Here is a 22,670-nt window from a genome sequence, read left to right as displayed (position 1 = left end):
GGTTTTAGTCCTAGGAGGTTGGGTCTGACCCTGTGGTTACTGCTGGTTAGCCTTGGGGCAGCCCATGAAGACCATGGCTCCCCAGTTCTCATGGCGCTGCAGCCTGGCGGTGCAGGTTTAGGCTGGGGCCTGCTGTGGTTGTGGTTTTCCCTCCGGTGGCTTCTAACTGTGAGCAGCAGCTGCTCTGAGTGTGGCCTGAGAGAGCTGGAGGGCCATCCTCGGGTGGGAAGATCCTGGGCTCTGCCTCACCCTCGTGGGGCTTCTCTGACCCACTGTCTCCTCCACCCTCCATGCAGTCCTGGGGTGGTCCCCACGGATACCTCCTGCTGGGCAGGCCGGGGGCAGGGGAAGCCATGGAGCCTGTGGGCTGTCAGGGCTGGGCCCCAAAGGTTGGTGGCTGGGAGGAGGACCTGGCTGGCCGATGTTGGAGCATCTGGTGCTCCTGAGTGAGTTGTATGTTCATGGAGACCTGGTTTCCCTTTCTGAGCAGTGGGATCTGTAACCAAGGCTGTCTTCCCGGGCAGGGGGAATGGATGCGGTGGGGGATGCGAGTGCGCTTTGTAAACTGTGAAGGGAGGTGCACAGTGAGGGATGGATGCTGCAGTGAGAGGGCGTGATAGCGGTAAGAGGACCCCCCTCCCCAAGGCCTGTTGGGTTGATTGTAGCCATCATCCTACATGAGTTTTCATTATCACCACAACTCTGAGCCAACAGACTATTCCTCATCAGGAAATGGGAGGGCTGAGGCTCAGAAAGGCCAAGTGACCTGCACAAAGTCCACAGCCAAGGCAACGTTGGTGTCAGGGTGCAGCACCCAGGCAGCCTGGCCATCATTTTGCCACATTAACTGCCCTGAGCCTCTCTCCCCTAGGAGTCCAGGCCACCTGCAACACACTTGCTCCTCCTTTATCTCTGCGCCCCATCCCCTCAACCCTCATCATCCTCCGAGGCATTCAGAAGTTGCTTACTGCTCCAGCTGGGTCTCCAGGTTTTCCTAACAGCAGAGCTGCATCTGCTGGATCAGGCCCTGGATGTGTGGACACAGACCTGCCAATCATTCCAGATCCAGGGAGCACTCACCTGGGTGCTGGATCTCTTGGACCCTCAGGGCCAAGCCAGGCAGCAAGAGGGGCAAGATGTCCGTCTTGCTTATGGGTTTGGGATGCTCAACCAGACTCCTGCATATGTGCGAGGCCAGGCCCACGTAGCTTGCTTTTCACTCCAATATTAACTGAGTGCCCACCATGTGCCACCCACTCCAATGGCTGCATATAATCACACGCACCAGTAGACCCGTGCAACCTCACATGCACCAATTCATGCATGCTGCAGCCTGGGGAGCAGTCAGCAGCAGCCCCCAGCTGGCCCTCTCTCTGTGGCCCACCAAGAGGTCATGGGCAGCTGGCCTGGCACACAGGCCACCTGCTGGTGTCAAGCTGAAGGCTTTGGGACTTGGGCACATGCATGAGCTTGCACACCCACTCTCACATCCACTGAGTAGGAGCCAAGGCCGAGCAGGGGATGTGGTGGGGTCTGCCCGCCTGGGTCCTGCTCTCTGCTCTGGCATCTGCTGGCCTCAGAGGGCTGCCTGGACTCACTGGGCTGGGCTGCAGGGTGAGGTCAGCATTTGCTGTGAGCTCATCTGAGCTAGGAGCTCCCAGCAGATCTGGCCGCTGCTCTGGCCACCTTGTGCAGGAGCTGGAGGAAGTCATCTGGGGCTGGGCAGCTGTTGTGTGTGCATGCACACGTGTGTGTCTGAGTGTGCCCCGTGTGCTGGCTTATGTTCAGGATGGAGTGAATACACATGCATGTGCACAAAATCAAGTGAGCGCTCCCTCAACCAAGGCTATGGAGCAACCTCGTGGGGCCTGGGCAGAAGCCAGTGTACACATAGGTGCTTACACACCTGAGTGTCCTTCACAAGTGGGTCACTTACTATAGTGAACATTAACCTAGAGAATGGTGAGAAACCCAGGAGTGTGGGAGCTGCTGTGTGTGAATCTGCAAGGCACATTCAGCGTTACATTGTACATTAAAATACAGTTTGGGTTTTTTGTTTTGTTTTGTTTTGTTTTTTTTGTTTTGTTTCTGAGGCAGAGTCTCCCTCTGTTGCCCAGGCTGGAGTGCAATGGCGTAGTCTCAGCTCACTGCAACCTCTGCCTCCAAGGTTCAAGCCATTCTCCTGTCCTCAGCCTCCCAAATGGCTGGGATTACAGGCATGTGCCACCACACCAGGCTAGGTTTTGTATTTTTAGTAGAGACAGGGTTTCACCATGTTGTCCAGGCTGGTCTCAAACTCCCGACCTCAGGTGACCTGCCCACCTTGGCCTCCCAAAGTGCTGAGATTATAGGCATGAGCCACCACGCCTGGGCAGTTTGGGTTTTTTTTAAGAGACAGGGTCCCACTCTGCTGCCCGTGCTGGAGTGCACTGGCACGATCATGGCTGCCTTGAACTCTTGGCCTCAAGTGATCCTCTTACCTTGGCCTCCTGAAGTACCGAGATTATGGGAGTGAGCCACCATGCCCACCTGTTTTATATTTGGGGAAATAATTAGTTTGAAGGTGCAGACAACCTTCCAGGCAGGCAAGAGGCACTTGACCCCAAGAGATCAAGTTAGAAGGGTCAGGCACACTGATGTAGGCAGAGCCTCTCATTGCCCTGATCCCTGAACAAAGTGGGTGCCAAGTTAGTGGAATGTCAGCTTTTGGTTCTGATTCTGCCTTAGAATTTCAGTTTCCCCATTTGAAAAGTGGGGGTGTTTATTTTGGCCCTGCTTGTCTGCCTGGGTGGTTATGAAGAAAAAACCCCAAACTTAGAAAATCACGAAGAGCTGCATGGGGCAGGATGGGAAAGAGGCGGCACTGTCCCATCCCCTTACCAGATGACAATGGCACATACCAGGTGCCTGGCATGGAGTAGGTGCCCAGCAATAGGGTACTTAGGGAGGCACTGAGTGACTCCCCAAATGAATATCTTGGGGTGACAGATGCAAATGCCACCAGGGCCCACGTAGGTTTTGAGGAGGAGTAAAGAGAGTGCCCTTGGCCTGGGGTAGATGGATGGAGGGCAGCCATCCCATTGCTAGCTGGCTGTTGCCCAGTGGGCCCAACGTCACATTTTCCAGTGTTACCAGAGACGCCACAAATCCAGACTTACATAAACCTCTCAATGTTTTTCTTTTCTTTTCTTTTTTTTTTTTTGAGATAGAGTTTGGCTCTTGTCACCCAGACTGGAGTGTAGTGGCGCGATCTCGGCTCACTGCAACCTCCGCCTCCCGGGTTCAAGTGATTCTCCTGCCTCAGCCTCCCAAGTAGCTGGGATTATGGGCACGCACCACCATGCCCGGCTAATTTTCAGTAGAGACAGCTTTTCACCATGTTGGTCAGGCTGGTCTCGAACTCCTGACCTCAGGCCATCTGCCTACCTTGGCCTCCCAAAGTGCTGGGATTACAGGTGTGAGCCACTGCACCCGGCAAACCTCTCAGTTTTTAACACTGGCAACTGAGACTAGTGTGTATATGCACCATGTGAGCCAAATCCAATCGTGGGAGAGGCCTGGGGGAGTGGGTCCCTGAGTGCTGCCTGTGACTGTTCCCACTAGTCCTGCCCAGCTGCCTGGCCTCATCCCTCTGTGTGCACAGGCCCACTGCAGGCCCTGCCATGGCGCCATTCCTGCGCATCGCCTTCAACTCCTACGAGCTGGGCTCCCTGCAGGCTGAGGACGAGGCGAACCAGCCTTTCTGTGCCGTGAAGATGAAGGAGGCGCTCAGCACAGGTAGGCCTGGAGGCTGGACCCTGGAGAGGGGCTGGGAATCTGGGCCCAGCTGGAGGGACTGGAGGGGCCCTGGCCTTGTTCCCTACAACCTCTGAAGGATTCTGCTCTTCCTCATCCTTGGCTCCCTGCCCCATTCAGCTATGAAGGCAGAGGCCACTGAGTCTCTATAGGGCCGCAAACACTGGCCAAATTGAGCCCTCCTTGGAAGGCTTGGAGTTTCTGGCTCCTCCTCCACTGGTTGTTTTACCCAACAGTTTTTACATGTCCGTCTGTGCCAGGGCCTGTGCTGGGCACTGAGGATACTGTCATGCTCCAGGACTGACTTGGCCCTGCCCTCATGGGGTTCATAGTCAGGTGAGGAAACCAGGCCTGTCACAAAGCAGTGAGTCCTGCAATAGGGAAGCCCAGAGAAGGCACCCTCTGAACCTGAGTTCAGGGAGGACTTCCTGGAGGAAGCACATACCTCACACCATTCCCTCTTGCTTTTGCCCTGGCCTGGTGAACCCCTAGTTGTCCCTCAGCTCTCAGCTGAACTGTCCCTTCCTCTAGGAAATCTTCCCTGACCCTTAGGCTTGACCCTGTGGCCACTTGACCATAGGCAAGTCTAGCACTACCAGCCTTACCCTCTTCAGTCTCACACAGCTGTGACTTAACAGTTACTTGAGGAAGGAGTTGGTGCATTCGCCACCCGGGCCTGGGGATCCAGGAGGACAGGCCCCGGATGTAGCTTTTCTTTCGGCTGTGTTCCACGCCTCGAATATGATGGCTGGCATGCAGGAGCTGTCAGCCCATGTTCCCTGAGTGAATACATAAGGGCAGGCGACATTTAAATGGAGCTGGAGCAAGAGGGACACAGGAAGAGGGACCAGCAGGAACAAAGGCCTGGAGGGAGGACCTAGCAGGGTGCCCGAGACAGTTCTGTGCTCTAGAGGACACTGGGGGACCACAGCAGGCCCTCAGAGCAGAAGAGTCAGGCAGATTCTGCCAGGGGAAGGCCGTGGAGATCCAGGAGGGAGGGACAGAGGGGCCCTGACCCAACCTTCCCTGCCTGGCCTCGTTGCAGAGCGTGGGAAAACACTGGTGCAGAAGAAACCAACCATGTATCCTGAGTGGAAGTCGACATTCGATGCCCACATCTACGAGGGCCGCGTCATCCAGATCGTGCTAATGCGGGCAGCCGAGGAGCCAGTGTCTGAGGTGACCGTGGGTGTGTCGGTGCTGGCCGAGCGCTGCAAGAAGAACAACGGCAAGGCTGAGTTCTGGGTGAGGGGCGCACGAGCCGTGCCGTGTGTGTGTGCGCACGCGCATGTGTGTGTGTGCGCGCATGTGTGTGCGTGCGCACGCGCTCACGCTCGCATGCGCATGCCTGCATCAGTGCGTGGGCTCGGTTAGTGAGCACAGCTGAAGGGCACCAGGCCCTGTGCTGGCCACCAGTCCAGCCCTGCAGCCAATGTGGCCTGGGTGTGAATCCTGGCTCTGCAATTCACCAGATTCCCAGCCTCTCTGAGCTTCTGCTTCCACATCTGTTAAGGGAGGGCGCTACTAAATGTGCCTACCTCAGGGTCAGTTGTTCAAATGAAAGGAGCAGCTGGATGTACAGGGCTTATTGCAGAACCTGACACATAGCAGGTGCTAAAGACAGCCAACTTCCTTATTGTGACTACTTTTTCCTTTTTAATTTTGGAAAGGCAGGATATGCACATAGTAAAACATTTTTAACTGCACAAAAGGGTGTGTCCCTGCCCCAAAACCAGGCTACCAGGCCTCCTTCCCAGAGGCACCCATTATTCCAGTTCTTTTTGGAATCTTCGCATATATTCTAGACCTTGGCAGCCATTGAGGGGGCAACATAGTGACCTTTAACAGCAACGAGGTGGGAGAAGGGGAGGCTTATGGTCTCATCTACTTACCTGCTGAAATGGACACTCAGCACAAGCAAGTGGCCACCTGGCCATGTGCAGCTGTGTGTTCTGGGTGGCCACAGGATGCCAGCGCTGGCAGAAGTCCCCTGGGGTTACATGTGGGATGTAACTAAGATGTCTCCACCAGGAAAGGCCCTGTGACCACTGGAGACTCTGATCAGCCTCCTGTGAGGGGTGAGGGGGCTGGGATGGGAGAGAGTTTGACACAAGGCTGTACTGACCCTTGGCCAGTCAGGCAGAGACACAGAGGGGCCTCTGGCTGTGCTGTCTCCACTCCCCCAAGGGAGGATATCAGTCACCAGGTCTGTGTCTTGGGAGAGGTGAGGGGATAGAGGCTCAGGTCCCACCCTCAAGACTGTCCAGTCTGCATGAGGAGCCCTCGGCACAGACAGAGGAGCAGCGTGTGTGCATGAGGATGAGTGTGTCTGTCTCTCTCCACGTGCACATGAGTAGGGGCCTCCATTGCTAAGGGGGCCGCAGTGGGTAGGGGTGGGGAATTTCCCTTCCTGCTCTGTTCCCCAGCTATGTGTCTAGGCTGGGTGTGGGCTGGACCCTTTCACTTCCCTAAATGTAATAATACCCCTGGGTACAGTGTGGGGGTGGGGCTCAGGGGTGGGGCTCAGGCAGGGCCCTGCCCACACTGGGCAGACAAGTGTCTGGCTAGGCCTTGCGGGGCTGCCTTGGCCTTGAGGGACCAGCCATGGGGGCGGGTTCTGAGTTTGGCCTGGCCCAGGCCGCCCTCACTGACCTTGTTCTCCCCTGGCCTCTGGCCCCCAACAGCTGGACCTGCAGCCTCAGGCCAAGGTGTTGATGTCTGTTCAGTATTTCCTGGAGGACGTGGGTAAGAACTCCCTGGGGATGGAGGGGGCTCCTTTGCCTGGTTCAGAGGCAGAGCCAGCACTGAGGCGTAGGGAAGCGGGTCCCTTCGGCAGACTGTCCAGGACCACCCTGGGAGGGAGTGCAGGGGTGTCACCCTCCCAGATACCAGGGCTGACTTCCCCACTCCATGGTCCCCAGATTGCAAACAGTCTATGCGCAGTGAGGACGAGGCCAAGTTCCCAACGATGAACCGCCGAGGAGCCATCAAGCAGGCCAAAATCCACTACATCAAGAACCATGAGTTTATCGCCACCTTCTTTGGGCAACCCACCTTCTGTTCTGTGTGCAAAGACTTTGTCTGGTGAGAACTGGCCATGCCCACTGGTGGTGGTGCCGGGTAGTGGGGGCCGATCCCAGTCCCCACTCACTCACTTTGCCTGGGTTTTGCCTTTCAGGGGCCTCAACAAACAAGGCTACAAATGCAGGCGTAAGTGTCTCCACAGGCCAGTTTGTACGTATGTACCCGTGTGTGCTTACGTGTGCCCGTGCCTGTGTGTGTGCCAGTGCCTGTGTGCGCTCAGAGAGTGTATGCACGTGAATTTTCCCAGTGTAGATACAGCAGCTAAGTTCAGTGAGTGCTGGGGCTGGCTTGCTGCTGCTCTGGAAAACCAGTTCTGCGTCTCTCTTCCCAGCTCTGTATTCAGTGACCGGGAGTTGGTGGATGGCAATTGGGCACAGTAGAGTATTCACGCAGAAACCAACCCAGGCCATGCGCTAGGCCTCTTTTCCCTGGAGAGGCAGTGATAGGACCTGTACTAGCACACAGTGGCTGCATGTGCTTCTGTGTAGTTGTGGGTGTCTCTGAGCGCACACTCTCCCTGAGGGTGCATGCATGAGATGCCACAGGCTGGTGCCAGACTGCCTGGGTTTGAATCCTAGCTCTACCACGTCCTAGCTATAGGGCCTTAGGCAAAGTTACTTAACCTCTCTGTGCCTCAGTTTCCTGATCTATAGTTTTTTTTTTTAGACTGAGTCTCATTCTGTTGCCCAAGCTGGAGTGCGTGATCTCAGCTCACTGTAGCCTCCCTCTCCCAGGTTCAAGCGATTCTCTTGCCTCAGCCTCCCAAGCAGCTGGGATTACAGGCGTGCACCACCATGCCTGCCTAGTTTTTGTATTTTTAGTAGAAATGGGGGTTTTGTCATGTTGGCCAGGCTGGTCTCGAACTCCTGACCTCAAGTGACGTACCTACCTCAGCCTCCCAAAGTGCTGGGATTACATGCGTGAGCTATTGTGCCTGGCCCTCATCTATAAATTAGATGTAATTATAATGTATAATAGGGTCATTGTGAAGATCAAATGGAGTAAGATATGTAAGGCTGTATTTTAAGTGCCTTCCACTGGCAGCCGTTCTGTGTAAGAAGTTTGTTATCATCATTACACATGCTTTGTGTGTATGTACAGGGTCTGTTTTGAGGCGTGTCCGTATGCATGTGTGAGAGAGGGCATTTAGGAGCTGTTTGCTATCCCAGGGCTTGGAAGAGGGAAAGAACTGCCCCTGCTTCTCATATTGAGATGCCCCGTGCCCCCTAACTTCTGCCCACCTCCCTGCCCACTAGGACTCCTTCATTTCTAAGCCCCTGCAGATTGGCCTGTCCTCTCCACTCCAACCTCTCCAGGCCCCTCCTTCGAGGGCTGGCGGGAGGAAGACTCAAGCACTGTGCCTCCGCTGGGTGAGGGTGTGGGTGGTCAGGAGAACGGTGGCTTTGTGTAGAGGGCTGGACTGACTGGCAGGCACCAGCTCATAGACTCTGCCCCTCCCGGTGCCCTCCCTTCCCCCTTCTGGGCCTGTGCCTCTTCAAGAATGTAACGCTGCCATCCACAAGAAATGCATCGACAAGATCATCGGCAGATGTACTGGCACTGCGGCCAACAGCCGGGACACCATAGTGAGCCTGGGGCTGGGGCAGGGCTGGGATCGGGGGACTTAGCCACGTGGGAGGGATTTACGCCCTCTCCCTGCCCTCCGGGGATAGCTTACCCTCCCTCCCCATTTTTCTTAGTCTTTCCTTGTCTCTCCCAGTGGAGCTCTCTTGGGATGTTGTGCCCAGGGTTGGGGGAGAGCTAGGGGCTGAAGAAGGGGCTGGAGCTGGCACTTGACCCTCAGCCTGTGATACCCCCGTCCCCAGTTCCAGAAAGAACGCTTCAACATCGACATGCCGCACCGCTTCAAGGTTCACAACTACATGAGCCCCACCTTCTGTGACCACTGCGGCAGCCTGCTCTGGGGACTGGTGAAGCAGGGATTAAAGTGTGAAGGTGCGTGCCACCCCGCCCCTGGGCTGCAGGAGGGGCACTCCCAGCTGGTGGTGCTGTGAATTCCAGCCACCTCACACTGCCCTCGCCCCCTCACCTAGAGACGGGCACCTCATTCAGGGACCTGATGAGGGTGAGGCCTTGGTGGACCCTCCTCACTGGCCTGACTGGCTCTGCCACTTACCTGCTGTGTGACCACAGGTGGGTGAGTCCACCCCTCTAAGCCATTTGGAGGGGAAAAGCAGGACCTAGAGAGTCCCTGTTAGGGGCCAGTGAGCAGAGGATGCTGAAGCCAGGCGTGGTGCACACCGGCAGGTGCCCAGACACGCCTCCACTGCCCTCTGCTTCACTTAGAGATGAGACAGAAGACCCTGGAGGGAAAGCGGCTTAAGTTGACCCAGATGTTCTTTGAAGGGTTTTGAATTAGGTCCCATGTCTTCTGGTTTTTCCTTTTTCTTTAAATCATGAAAGATTGGCCGGGCGCGGTGGCTCACGCCTGTATTCCCAGCACTTTGGGAGGCCGAGGTGGGCGGATCTTGAGGTCAGGAGATTGAGACCATCCTGGCTAACACGGTGAAACCCCGTCTCTACTAAAAAAAATACAAAAAAATTAGCCAGGTGTGGCGGCAGGTGCCTGTAGTCCCAGCTACTTGGAAGGCTGAGGCAGGAGAATGCCACGAATCTGGGGAGGCAGAGCTTGCGGTGAGCTGAGATCACGCCACTGCACTCCAGCCTGGGTGACAGAGGGAGACTCCATCTCAAAAAACAAANCCGGGCGCGGTGGCTCACGCCTGTATTCCCAGCACTTTGGGAGGCCGAGGTGGGCGGATCTTGAGGTCAGGAGATTGAGACCATCCTGGCTAACACGGTGAAACCCCGTCTCTACTAAAAAAAATACAAAAAAATTAGCCAGGTGTGGCGGCAGGTGCCTGTAGTCCCAGCTACTTGGAAGGCTGAGGCAGGAGAATGCCACGAATCTGGGGAGGCAGAGCTTGCGGTGAGCTGAGATCACGCCACTGCACTCCAGCCTGGGTGACAGAGGGAGACTCCATCTCAAAAAACAAACAAACAAACAAACAAACAAACAAACAAACAAACATGAAAGATTGAGGTACTTGGCCAGGCGTGGTGGCTCACACCTGTAATCCCAGCACTTTGGGAGGCCAAGGTGGGTGGATCACTTGAGGTTGGGAGTTCGAGACCAGCCTGGCTAACATGGAGAAACCCCATCTCTACTAAAAATACAAAATTAGCTAGGTGTGGTGGCGCATGCCTGTAATCCCAGCTACTCAGGAGGCTGAGGCGGGAGAATCACTTGAACCCAGGAGGCAGAGGTTGTGGTGAGCCGAGATCACGCCATTGCACTCCAGCCTGGGCAACAAGAGGGAAATTCCATCTCAAAAAAAAAAAGAGAGATTGAAGTATATATGATGGCTTCAGATCAATGTTTTCCTAAAAACTGGAACCCAGCAGACCCCGCTAAAGCCCTCCTTTCTCATGCTCTCCTGCCCCTCTCCTACACTGCCCCTGCCCTTGGCTGAGCTCCGGGACTGACAGCCCCACTTCTTCCTCACCTCAGACTGTGGCATGAATGTGCACCATAAATGCCGGGAGAAGGTGGCCAACCTCTGCGGCATCAACCAGAAGCTCTTGGCCGAGGCCTTGAACCAAGTCACCCAGGTGGGCAGGTGCCATGGGGACCCTGGACATAGGGCAGTGGGGTCAGGGACAATCAAGGCTCACAGCCACTGCTGGGGAGCCACAGACAGCCAGGGTATATTTAGACCCAGGACTCTACTTCGGGAAGATCCAACTCAAGAATTTAGGCAGCAGAGGAAGGGGGGTTTTGTTCATGAGAAATTCATTATTCAAGCAGTTCTTTCTTTGAGGGTGAACGTGGGGACCACAGGATTGGGTGTTGGAACACTTTGAACTAAGACTTTGGGTGTGGACGTTTGTACATGGGTGGGGCTTGAGGGATGCCACGAAACCTAAAGGTACAATTTTAGAATCAATCAGAAATGAAGCTAAATAGTCAAATAAAATCTATTGAGTGAGTGGTTGGGAAGGTAGGGTTCTGTTTACGAAACTTCTGTTTGTAATCAGAGCCTTTCAGACCACTGAGGCTTCTCTGGGCTCCGGGAAGAGTGTGCGTGTGTACACGCAGCCCGAGTAGGGGGCCTGGGCTGTGCCCCTGTTGTCTCCTCTTGGTATTGAGGGTGGAGTTTTACCTGGGGGTCTTCCTTCTGGGCTGGGAGTTCTGATAATGGTCTGACCGTCTGGCCCCCCACCTCTGCTCTCTCCCCAGAGAGCCTCCCGGAGATCAGACTCGGCCTCCTCAGAGCCTGTTGGGATATACCAGGGTTTCGAGAAGAAGACCGGAGTCGCTGGGGAGGACTCGCAAGGTGAAGCTGGGTCCATTGCCCCTGTACAGTTTGTATTCCCCCTGAGGCCAAAGACAGGGGACTGTCCTTCCTTCTGTTGTCAAGTGAGATATGGGAGGAACCCCCGGCCCTGGGGAGTGAGCCCCTTCCTCTCTGAGGCCCCTTCCCCCAGCCTACCCCGGGCCCTGGGGGAGGGGAGTTGTGTAGACTGAGACCCTGATCTGAGGAGGTGCCATCTCTCGGGCAGACAACAGTGGGACCTACGGCAAGATCTGGGAGGGCAGCAGCAAGTGCAACATCAACAACTTCATCTTCCACAAGGTCCTGGGCAAAGGCAGCTTTGGGAAGGTGAGGGCTGTGAGCCGGGTATCTGCTTCCCACCCCACCCTGGCTGCTTCCTGCTTAGGTGGCTGAGGCGGGAGTCTGAATCGGGCTGTGGCCCCTGCCCTGTCCTCCCCTGCTCAGCACCTGTGCCTCCCCATCAGGTGCTGCTTGGAGAGCTGAAGGGCAGAGGAGAGTACTTTGCTGTCAAGGCCCTCAAGAAGGATGTGGTCCTGATCGACGACGACGTGGAATGCACCATGGTTGAGAAGCGGGTGCTGACGCTCGCCGCAGAAAATCCCTTTCTCACCCACCTCATCTGCACCTTCCAGACCAAGGTTCCTGGGCCTCCTGCCGTCACCGCCCCATGCCACAGCCATGTCCCACAGCCCCTCAGCCCCTCTAAGTCAGGGCTGTGTCTCCCCCTCAGGCCACTTAAAGCAGGGCCATGCTTTCCCCCCTCATGCCTCCCAGGGCAGAGTTGTCCCCCTCAGCCAGGGCCTGTCCCTGCTGTTTCCTGTTGGGGGTTGGCCCCAGTGGCCCTGAGTGAGGGAGCCTCCTGCCTGTTTCTCACCCCTGCTCACCACCCTCCCCACCCCAGGACCACCTGTTCTTTGTGATGGAGTTCCTCAACGGGGGGGACCTGATGTACCACATCCAGGACAAAGGCCGCTTTGAACTCTACCGTGCCACGTATGTGAGGGCCATGGTGGGGAAGGGCCCAGTGTGGAGGAAGGGCCACTGGCTCAGAACCCACTGCCAGTCTGCCCTCCATGCCTTCTTCCCTCTCCCTAGAAAAGCCAGCATGGGCTAGAGCAGCAGCTGGGGAGATGTGGGGATAGCCTGGGTCCACACCACATAAGAAGCCATGGGTGGCAAGTGAGCTGCGGCTGGGGGCTCAGCACAAATACTCTGGGTTCTGGACCCTCGGTGGGCCACAGCCAGGGCAGCCTTGCAAATGGTGGTCCTACACAACACAGGACACAGGACCCTGGTGCATGGCCCCCAGACCTGCTTTTCCCCATTCACATGCCCCCCCAACTAACCATGTGTGTGTGTGCATGCAAACACATGTGTACATGCATATAAATGCATACACTCTTAGAGAACTGGCTCACTGAGAGCTTTCCCTTCAGAACTTTCTGCCTGGGCTGCCAGCCCCCACTTGCCTGATACAAGATGTACTTGATCATGCTTAGGTTGTCCATGGAGTTATTTGCAGCATTTCTTGCCCCTGGAAGTGGGATGAGGGCCCGAGGGGAAGCAGAGGCTGCTCGGCAGAGATCCTAGAACACTTTGTCTCTCTATCTTGCCCAGGTTTTATGCAGCTGAGATAATCTGTGGACTGCAGTTTCTACACAGCAAGGGCATCATTTACAGGTGCAGGGGTTAGGGCAGCGGGGGGCTCTTGGGAGGGGAGGCTCCAGCCCCATCATATCTTCTGAAATGCTGCAAGCAGGATTCCCCCAACACCAGTTCCTTCTCTGCTGGAAATCAATCTTTAGCTGGGGATTTGCCTAAACCTCCCACCCTGGTGCGAGCATTCCTGTGGCCCCCATTTGAGGCTGGTTTAGCTCCAGGAACTAGGAACTCACTGCCCATATTTGACACCATTGCCCCGCCCATCCTTGGAGCCATCAATCTCGCTCTGAAGACCCATCGAGTCATCTAAGCTTCTGCTAGAAGAGACTGGTTCCATAAAGTCTCATCTAATAAGTTATGATTCCATCCTATGGTAGGAACTGTACACCCACCAAAAAGGCTGCGGCCAGGCTCTGTGTACTGACGTGGGATAATGCCAAGACACGTTGTTAAGTGGAAAACCAACCTGTAGGAGAGTGTGTATCGAATATTAGCATTCAGGCTTTAAAACGTGGGAGAGGCTAGGCGCGATGGCTCACGCCTGTAATCTCAGCACTTTGGGAGGCCAAGGTGGATGGATCACCTGAGGTCAGGAGTTTGAGACCAGCCTGACCAACATGGTGAAACCCTGTCTCTACTAAAAAATACAAAAATTAGCTGGGCATGGTGGTGGATGCCTGTAATCTCAGCTACTCAGGAGGCTGAGGCAGGAGAATTGCTTGAACCCGGGAGGCAGAGGTTGCAGTGAGCCAAGATTGCACCACTGCATTCCAGCCTGGGTGACACAGCGAGAGTCCATCTCAAAAAAAAAAAAAAAAAAAAAAAAAGTGGGAGCAAGCTGCATGCTGCCATATGCTTGTCCATGCCTAGAATTGCTCTAAGGAGAGCCTGGTGATTGAGCTCAGTGGAAGGCAGACTTTGTACTGTTTGCCATTTCTAGTTCCCATATGCATAAAGTATCTACTCAGATGACTAACTACTAAATATAGACATGGTCCCCACCTTTGGGGAGTAGACAAAACTGAACCTGGAGATCACTTCTGCTGCTGACTGCTAGGGGACCCTGGACAAGTGACATCACTTGTTTGAGCCCCATTTGGGTTTCAGGAAGTAGGGCGGTGTGTGCCCAGCGTTTAGCACACAGTAGCGGACTTGCAAGAAGCACCTGTTTTTAGGATCTCTTTCTCCTGCTTCCTTTTCTCTTTCTCATTACCTTGTACTCTTGGGGACAGTCCTGGACTAATATGGCTGAAAATTAGGACATGGCGGGCAGGGTGGGGAAGGAGAAGAAATGGCCCCTGCTGACTCTTACCTGTCCCCTGTCCTTAGGGACCTCAAACTGGACAATGTGCTGCTGGACCGGGATGGCCATATCAAGATTGCCGACTTTGGGATGTGCAAAGAGAATATATTCGGGGAGAACCGGGCCAGCACCTTCTGCGGCACTCCTGACTATATCGCCCCTGAGGTGAGCCGATACCCTTCCATACCCCCGCTCAGTCAGGCACCTTGCCTCCCCACGGTGGGCGGGGGAAGGCTTCCCAAGGGCAGTGAGGTCCAAGCCAAAGCCCATAGGCCAAGGTGGCCTGGCTAGGGCTCGTGCCCAGGGGCCCCTCTCAGCCCCAGCACCTCAGCTCCTGCTGACCTGCTCCCCCTCAGATCCTACAGGGCCTAAAGTACACATTCTCGGTGGACTGGTGGTCTTTCGGGGTCCTTCTGTACGAGATGCTCATTGGCCAGTCCCCCTTCCATGGTGATGATGAGGATGAACTCTTCGAGTCCATCCGTGTGGATACACCGCATTATCCCCGCTGGATCACCAAGGAGTCCAAGGACATCCTGGAGAAGGTGCAGGCCCTGGGCTGGGCTGGGCTGGGCAGGGGTAGGGGCAGGGGCTGGCAGACACTGGGCTTTGGGTGAGGAGCTTCCTGTCTCTGGAATGGCAGCCTCAGTGGTGCCACAGTCCTAACATAAAGGGTAGTGCTGTCTCACCATGTTCCCAGGAACTCCTGTCGAGTCCTGTGCATGGAATCAGCCTGACATGGTGACTAAGGGCCCAGGGTCAGGAGACAGACAGACCCGAGGCCAAACGCTGGCTCCGCCTGGGACTAGCTGGTCACAACCTCTTAGAGTTTGTCTCCTTATCTGCAAAATGGGGCTATGAGCAGTCTTGCCTCACAGAGTTGTTGGGAAGAAAATAGAAACATACGATGCTCAGCTGTGGGCCAGGGAGATAGTAAATAATAAAAAGTCCCATTAGCAGAGTCGTGGATGTCCAGCCCAGAGCCTCTCATCTCTGGGGAAACTGGGAGCACTGCATGCCAGAGTGATCTCCCTCAGCCCCACTGTTCCCCAGGCTGACTGCGGGGCTGGGGCAAGCCTGGCTTTGCATCCCTGGGTCTGCTGGGGATTTGCTGACGCTCCAATTTCCCATGGCCCTCGGGTGCTAACCAGGATCCCTGCTGGGTTGCAGCTCTTTGAAAGGGAACCAACCAAGAGGCTGGGAGTGACCGGAAACATCAAAATCCACCCCTTCTTCAAGACCATAAACTGGACTCTGCTAGAAAAGCGGAGGTTGGAGCCACCCTTCAGGCCCAAAGTGGTATGTGATCCTGCCCCGCACTGTCTCCGGGCTGGGCTCCTCCTCCCCTGCCCTCCCTCTCTCCTACATCACTCACACGCTTTCCACCTCTCCCTTCTTCCAGCGAGTCTACTTCCCCTATCTCCACAGCATGTTCAGTCACAGCTGCTGCCCTTGTATTCTCATCCTCTCCCTCCTGACTCAGTCAGTCAGCACACACTGGGGACTGTGGATCTATGCACAGGACCCTGTTTTGGGAAATAGAGTTAAAACTTCATGTTATTACTCCATTCAATCCATTCTCCAATACATATGGGGAGTCCTGAGTCTCTGTTGAATGCAGAGCACAGTGCTTGGCTGCACAGCAAAGTGGGAGATGCAGTCCCAGAACCGGAGGAGTTCGCAGCTAGTTGGAGAGATAAGAAACTTGCACACCGATGACAATTTGTGATACGAGATGACAGCATAAGAGATACCCCAGGACACATGATCAGTTGCTATTGAGTGGGTCTGTCAGCAGGAGCCCAGGTGGCAGAGAAGAGGGTGGGTCTCAGAGGCCCCCTTGGAAGAAGTGAGACTAGAGCAGGGCTGGGAGGTCTGAGAGGCTCCCTTGGAAGAAGTGAGACAAGGGACAGCTGGGAGGCATTCCAGGTGGAAGAGGGGATGGTTCACTCACAGGCCCAGAATCTACAGGGCCACCAAGGAACCAGCCTGAGAGCAAAGGCAGGTGGGGCCACTAAGAAAGTTGGGGCTATGTGGCCCCTCTGTGACCACAGTTCTTCCTTCCCACTCCCTTGGTCTCCTTTGATTCCCCTCCTCCACCAGGGCACACAGCTCCCACTGGGCAGCCTGTGTAATGCACCCCACATTTGTGCTTTGAGGCTACAGAGCACTTCCCCTATACCAAGGACCTCAAACTCAGACGTGTCCTGGCTGAGCATGTAACTGACAGGCTAGGCCAGCTGCAAGAAAATCACACAGCCTGCTTTCAGTCTCACTTTTGGTCGATTTCCTTCTCTGCACTAAGAAACACAAAGCAGATGTGATGTACCCCTTGTCAGTGGGGCAGGGGCTGTCCAGGGGCTCTCATCACCAAGAGTGGGCAGGAAGTAGGCCCAGGGCTGCTTTAATCTGCCAGTTTTCAAAAGAAGCTGGAAATCTGGATGTTTATGTTGCATTGTTCAATTTTAAAATATAGGTTGTTCAGTTTTAAAATATGCGATGGCCCACACCAGTACTTTGGGAGGCTGAGGCAGGCAGATCACCTGAGGTCAGGAGTTCGAGACCAGCCTGGCCAACATGGTGAAACCGTCTCTACTACAAAAAATTAGCCGGTTACGGTGGCGCGAGCCTATAATCCCAGCTACTCAGGAGGCTGAGGCAGGAGAATCGCTTGAACCTGGGAGGTGGAGGTTGCAGTGAGCCAAGATCATGCCACTGCACTCTAGCCTAGGCAACAGAGTGAGACTCCATCTCAAAATATATACATCAATAAAAATAAATAAAATACAGGTTGAAATTCCATTAAAACCCAGTTCAAGCTGAAATGATTATACTTGCCAGTTCAGTTTGGCCAAAGGGCCACCAGCTTGCGGTCTCTCTGTGTGACCATCCCATCACATCCTTAGAAGCAGAGAATCAGCAAATTTCTCCTGTCAACAGCCTGATAGTATATATTTTGGACTTTTCAGGCTTGATGGTCTCAAAGCAGTCACAGACAGTACATCAACAAATAGGCATGATTGTGTATTACAAAAGCTTTTTTTATGGAAAGTGAAATTTGAATTTCACCTAATTTTCGTTTTTTGTTTTTTGTTTTTTTTTTTGAGACGGAGTCTCGCTCTGTCGCCCAGGCTGGAGTGCAGTGGCCGGATCTCAGCTCACTGCAAGCTCCGTCTCCCGGGTTTACGCCATTCTCCTGCCTCAGCCTCCCGAGTAGCTGGGACTACAGGCGCCCGCCACCTCGCCCGGCTAGTTTTTTGTATTTTTTAGTAGAGACGGGGTTTCACCGTGTTAGCCAGGATGGTCTCGATCTCCTGACCTCGTGATCCGCCCGTCTCGGCCTCCCAAAGTGCTGGGATTACAGGCTTGAGCCACCGCGCCCGGCCTGAATTTCACCTAATTTTCATGTCATGAAATATTTTTCTTTTGTTTTTTTTTTTCCAACCACTTAAAAATGCGAAAGCCATTCTTAGCTTGTGGGCCCCACAAAAACAGATGGTGAGTGAGATTTGGCCTCCATGGGCTATGATTTGGTGGCCCCTGAGCAGGAGGCTACCACCTCTCCTCACCCAGGCCCAGAGCTCCCTGGTCACTTTCCTTCTCCTGTTGGGGAAATGGCAGCCTCTTTTCTGTGGGGCTCCTTTTAGGCTGCTAGGGGAGGCTCCCTCTTCTGTTCTGGGTGAGGACAGCTCTGGCCTGGCCCAGCCCTGCAGGGACTCCAGCCTGGGGTGTCTACAGGGCCATTCCCTACGTCCTGTTCGCTCACCCCTGCCCTCTGCTTGTAGAAGTCCCCCAGAGACTACAGCAACTTCGACCAGGAGTTCCTGAACGAGAAGGCACGCCTCTCCTACAGCGACAAGAACCTCATCGACTCCATGGACCAGTCTGCGTTTGCCGGCTTCTCCTTTGTGAACCCCAAATTCGAGCACCTCCTGGAAGACTGAGGTTCCTGGACAGAGTAGGCTAGCCCCGCCCTCCACCCACACCTGCCCGCTCCCCACGATAAGCAGCAGAGGGACTGTGGTGACTTCTGCTGCTGGCCCCACCCCTGCCCCCAGAGCGGCCTTGGCTCCTGTCTGGCCAGGCTCTCATGGTACTTCCTCTGTGAACTGTGTGTGAATCTGCTTTTCCTCTGCCCTCGGAGGAAAATTGTAAATCCTGTGTTTCATTACTTGAATGTAGTTATCTATTGAAAATATATATTATATATATAGACATATATATATAATAGGCTGTATATATTGCTCAGTAGAGAAAACCATGGGGATGGGTGACATGTTGATCTTTTCAAAAAAATATATATACGACAAAAAAAAAAAAAGGAGCACAAGCTGTTTGAACCACCAGGTTCTTTTATTTGTGTGTCTAAATAAACACCAAATGGTACCAACCTGGTTGTCAGGACACATTTGTCCCAGGAAGCTGGTGGTGGCCACTCCCACTTTTGGCAGCACTGGCCCGGAAGCTAACTGGCCCGGAAGCTAACTGCTGGGCCTTCATGCAAATGTGTTTGTATTTATGAGTTTCCTCTGGCCCAGGACCCTGGGCCTAAAGCAGAAGACTTTTCCGGGTGGCTACAGGGAGCTCCAGGTGTCTCTGTGGGGTGATGGGGCCAGCTGTAGCTGTCTCTGGAAGGGCAGAGAAGTAGAAGGCATAAGCAGAGGCTTTGAGGCTGGCCCCAGATGAGGGAGGAGAGGAAGAAAATACAGCTCAGGCTTCAGGCATATCTGGATTTAAATCACAGAGTAGCCACAAGGATGTGGGCACGTCACTTGACCATTTTAAGCCTCAGTATTGGGTGAGCGTGGTGGCTCACACTGACAATTCTAGCCCTTTGGGAGGCTGAGGTGGGAGGATTGCCTGAGCCGAGGAGTTTGAGACCAACCTGGACAACATAGCAAGACCCTGTCTCTTTAAAAAAAAAAAAAAGAAAGGCTCAGTTTCCTCTAAAATGGGGGCAAGGCAAGGAGACCATAGCTGTAACTCCTCATCTCATTACCATTTATCCCTGCCTTTGCCGCAGAGGAGTCTGTGTCTAAGTTCTAGAATCTATATCATAGCAGCTTTTGCCTACCTGGGGAAGGAGACACAGGCAGGGTGGGAGAGAAAGGTGGAAAAATGCCGAGTGACTGGGCCAAGGTTGACAGACATGCTCCAGTGTGCCTGTCGTGCAGGTGAGGAATGGCTCCAGGAGACCAGGAGGCGCCGGCATCCCCCCTGAGTGTGCGCAGCTGGAGACAGTGAGTCTACTCTGCCCTCCTCCCCACCGACTCCATATCTCCCCCCTCTCCTGGCTTTTCATTGTTTCTGCCTCCCTCACTACCTCTCCCTCTTTCTGTTCCTGCCCTGCTGTCTCGGGCACTGGTCTCAGGCAGAGCCTGCTCTTCAGACCCTCTGGTCTAGCCCTGGCCCTCTGTCCCTAGATGGGGGCGAGACACTCCTAGCACCAGATTGGCTGGCCCAGGCAGCCAAGCAGCTGAGTTCCAGCAAGTTCATTTTTCTGGGCTTAGGTACAAGTTTCCACAACTGGAGAGGGCGGGATGGTATGGGGCTGGTGCTGGCTCAGGGAGGGGGCTGCAGGGATGGGGGCCAAACTCTCCCCAAAGAGACCAAATGTCCCCTTCTCCCCACCTCCTATCTTAGGAAAACTTCCTCTTGAATTCCTGCTCTGCCTTGGGCCAGGCTGGGTGTCCAGGACAGCAGGCAAAACCTCAGAAGTGCTTGTCCCGTGGGCTCACAGGTGGAGGAACTGGCAGCATGGCATGGGCTCTGTTCTGGGACACTGGGGCTGTAGGAGCCCAGAGGAGGTGCCTGGGGGCCCCCGTTCCCTGCCTCTGCCACAACACACATTCCCCAAGAACCCCATGGAGCCATTCAGAGGGAGGTTAGAACAAAAACATGGTTGGTGTCTGAACTCAGAGCTTCCCAACATCCTCCTGAAGCACCAAAGTGGAGCCTTGCACCTCGAGCCCAGTTTTCTCCAGTGTGGAACGGGGGAATAGGTTGTTTATCAGCCAGAGGCAGTGGAGGGTGGTGGGAAGAACATGGTGCCTGGAATCAGAAGCCTGGGGTTTGAATTCCACTCTGCCACCTACATACCATGCACTCGAGTTCCTTCATGGGCCTCAGTTTCCTCATCTGTAAAACCAGACCATTAATCCCCTGCCTCATGGAACTGACTCTGGCGGGCCCTTGTAAGACTGTTGCTGATACTCAGTGGTGCCAGGCAGAGCCCAGGAAAGGACAGGGGCTGTGCCCGTGAGCTCCACCTCAAGCAGCCCAGGACAGGAAGCAGCTACTAAGGACACTGCCAAACCGCCTGGGAGGCTACACCATTCCAGGCCGGTTCCCAGCCATTGGGTGGGTGCCAGGCCTGACCCAGCAGCCTCAGGAAATACCTCTTATGGCTGGGCCCTGAACCACACTTTCGCTGGGACCTGGGGACCCTGAAGCAGGCAGACTGCCCTCTGCCTCCCACCTGCCAAGTAGGTATTCGAGCAGCAGCCAGCCTGGTCCCCCTGTGAAAGGGCCAAATAGAGCTGGGTGCCCCATCAGTGCTGGGCGGAGCGACATGGGTGCAGGAGGGCCTGGAGGCAGGAGCACGGGCTCGGCTACTAGACAGCCCTGGGTTTGAACTGTGCATGTCCCTGGTTGTGTGACCTCAGTAAATGACTTAACCTTCCAGCACCCTAACTTCCTCTACTGTAAAATGGGGAGTGCCATGATGGCTGCGGTGGACTGTGACGATGTCTCTAAGTGCAGGACATGAGCTCAGCATGCACTAGGTGCATAGGAAACAGCAGCCACTGTGACCCCATGCTCCGGTGGAATGAAACATGCTCAGGAGAGCAGGCCTGTCCACTGCACACTGCACTTCAAGTGCAAGCCCTCTAACTGGACTGCAGGTGGGCAGTTAAATGCACCCACCCATGACCCAGTGGTGCCTTTCAGGCAGAGCTACCTGGGAACTTCACCCAAGGGCCCCAGGAGGCTTGCCAGGAAGCCCACCACTGCATGGATTAATTGGGAAAAACTGGAAGCAAGCAGAAGGCCCAGCAGCCGGGGAACTAGTTGAATACTCTCCTGGCGTGGAAAGTGGTGCAGGGCCAAGTGATCGGCAAAAAGCCATTGAGAGAATCAAAGATGCAGCCAGATTCTACCCTGTGGTTCCATGGGCCAGCTCGTGAGGGGACCCAAAGTCTTAGGCACAGGGAAGGGCTGCAGAGATGAAGGACGGATGGAAGGATGGATGGATGGATGGATGAATGAATGAATGAACGAGTGAATGAATGAATGAATGAATGGACTGCCCAGACCCCAGGTCCCTTTAAGGCAGTGGCTCTCAAATTCAGCATGCGCTGGTCCTGCGTCAAGTTCTAACCAGCGGGTCTCAGCCCTGGCTGTCACTGGAAGCCGATGCCAGGCTGCCCTGGTCTACTTACGCGGTGATCTGTGGAGGGCCCGGGCATCCGTACTTTGAAAGCTGCCCCTGCGGTCCCACCTGCTCCAAGATCCAGAGCCAGTTGGGGAATCTGCATTTTGCCCAGTTACCCTGGTGAAGACAGAAAATGCTACTCTGAACAGGTTACACCCTGGAAGGCGAAGTCAACCGCCTGTACGGCCCAGCCGTGGCCCGCAGAGGCCCGAGCACCCCCTCCGCAACCTGAGCGCCGCCTGCGCGGAAGACCACGGGCGGAGGATTGGTGGCCAGGGAGGGACCGTGCGGGAAGCATGCGGCCCCAGCTGGGCTACAGCGCCGTCTGGCGGCCAGAAGGCTCGCGGGCGCTGCGGGTGCTGCGGAGGCCGCAGACCCCAGCAGGGGAGGACTTCCGCGGAAGGGAGCACTGACTTTCCCACTTCATGTCACTACTCCCTGGGGAAATATTTCAACAAAGAGATACTGGGGGACCATTTTGGAGAGGTTCAAAGATGTGGAGGTTACAGCTAGACAGCTCCCTGGTATTTTTAGAATCTCCAGACGGCCCTAAATTCAACCATTCCAACGTCACAGCCACCTTCACCCATTTATTATTTATTAATTTATTTAGAGATAGGGTCTTGACCTGTCACCCAGGCTGGGGTGCAGTGGTGCCATCACAGCTCACTGCAGCCTCGACCTCATGGGCTTGTCAAGCAATCCTCCCACCCTCAGCCTCCCGAGTAGCTAGGACCACAGGCATGTGCCACCCTGCCTGGCTAATTTTGTATTTTTGGTAGAGATGGGGTTTCACCAAGTTACCCAGACAGGTCTCAAATTCCTGAGCTCAAGCAATCCTCCCATCTCGACCTCCCAAAGTGGTGGGATTACGGGCGTGAGCCACCATGCCCATGAGCTCACTGTGCACCTGCTTCTTCCTTGGCCTCCCTCCAAGCTGGATGGGATCTTCAGCTCCCTCCTGCACCCTGACTGTGCCCAGCACGTGACCCCGGACGACTACCCTGTGTGATGCCAGAGGCTGGGGAGCTGG

General features: G+C 54.9%; 1 protein-coding gene across 3 annotated transcripts in view; it reads left to right on the top strand.

The window, feature by feature from the left end:
- PRKCD (protein kinase C delta) overlaps positions 1–18,592 on the top strand; it is a 32,120-nt gene extending 13,528 nt beyond the window's left edge. For 2 of the 3 annotated variants that reach the window (XM_017851894.1, XM_017851895.1), the window contains 17 exons: positions 3,644–3,777; positions 4,841–5,040; positions 6,480–6,540; positions 6,717–6,879; positions 6,974–7,005; positions 8,380–8,465; positions 8,706–8,835; positions 10,412–10,512; positions 11,141–11,237; positions 11,464–11,564; positions 11,702–11,875; positions 12,139–12,230; positions 12,855–12,917; positions 14,229–14,367; positions 14,559–14,747; positions 15,373–15,501; positions 17,988–18,592. In XM_017851894.1, coding sequence (XP_017707383.1) covers positions 3,663–3,777; positions 4,841–5,040; positions 6,480–6,540; positions 6,717–6,879; positions 6,974–7,005; positions 8,380–8,465; positions 8,706–8,835; positions 10,412–10,512; positions 11,141–11,237; positions 11,464–11,564; positions 11,702–11,875; positions 12,139–12,230; positions 12,855–12,917; positions 14,229–14,367; positions 14,559–14,747; positions 15,373–15,501; positions 17,988–18,146 — 2,031 coding nt within the window. In that variant the 5' untranslated portion in view covers positions 3,644–3,662 and the 3' untranslated portion in view covers positions 18,147–18,592. The remainder of the gene's footprint in view (positions 1–3,643; positions 3,778–4,840; positions 5,041–6,479; positions 6,541–6,716; positions 6,880–6,973; positions 7,006–8,379; positions 8,466–8,705; positions 8,836–10,411; positions 10,513–11,140; positions 11,238–11,463; positions 11,565–11,701; positions 11,876–12,138; positions 12,231–12,854; positions 12,918–14,228; positions 14,368–14,558; positions 14,748–15,372; positions 15,502–17,987) is intronic. The other variant, XM_017851898.1, reaches the window with a different exon arrangement.
- The last annotated feature ends 4,078 nt before the right edge of the window (positions 18,593–22,670 follow it).

The sequence above is a fragment of the Rhinopithecus bieti genome, unplaced genomic scaffold (assembly GCF_001698545.2).
Source record: "Rhinopithecus bieti isolate Rb0 unplaced genomic scaffold, ASM169854v2 scaffold_33647, whole genome shotgun sequence".
Lineage (NCBI taxonomy): Eukaryota > Metazoa > Chordata > Mammalia > Primates > Cercopithecidae > Rhinopithecus > Rhinopithecus bieti.
The sequence above is the reverse complement of the archived record's forward strand: the minus strand, read 5'-3'. Positions and strand labels throughout refer to the sequence as shown.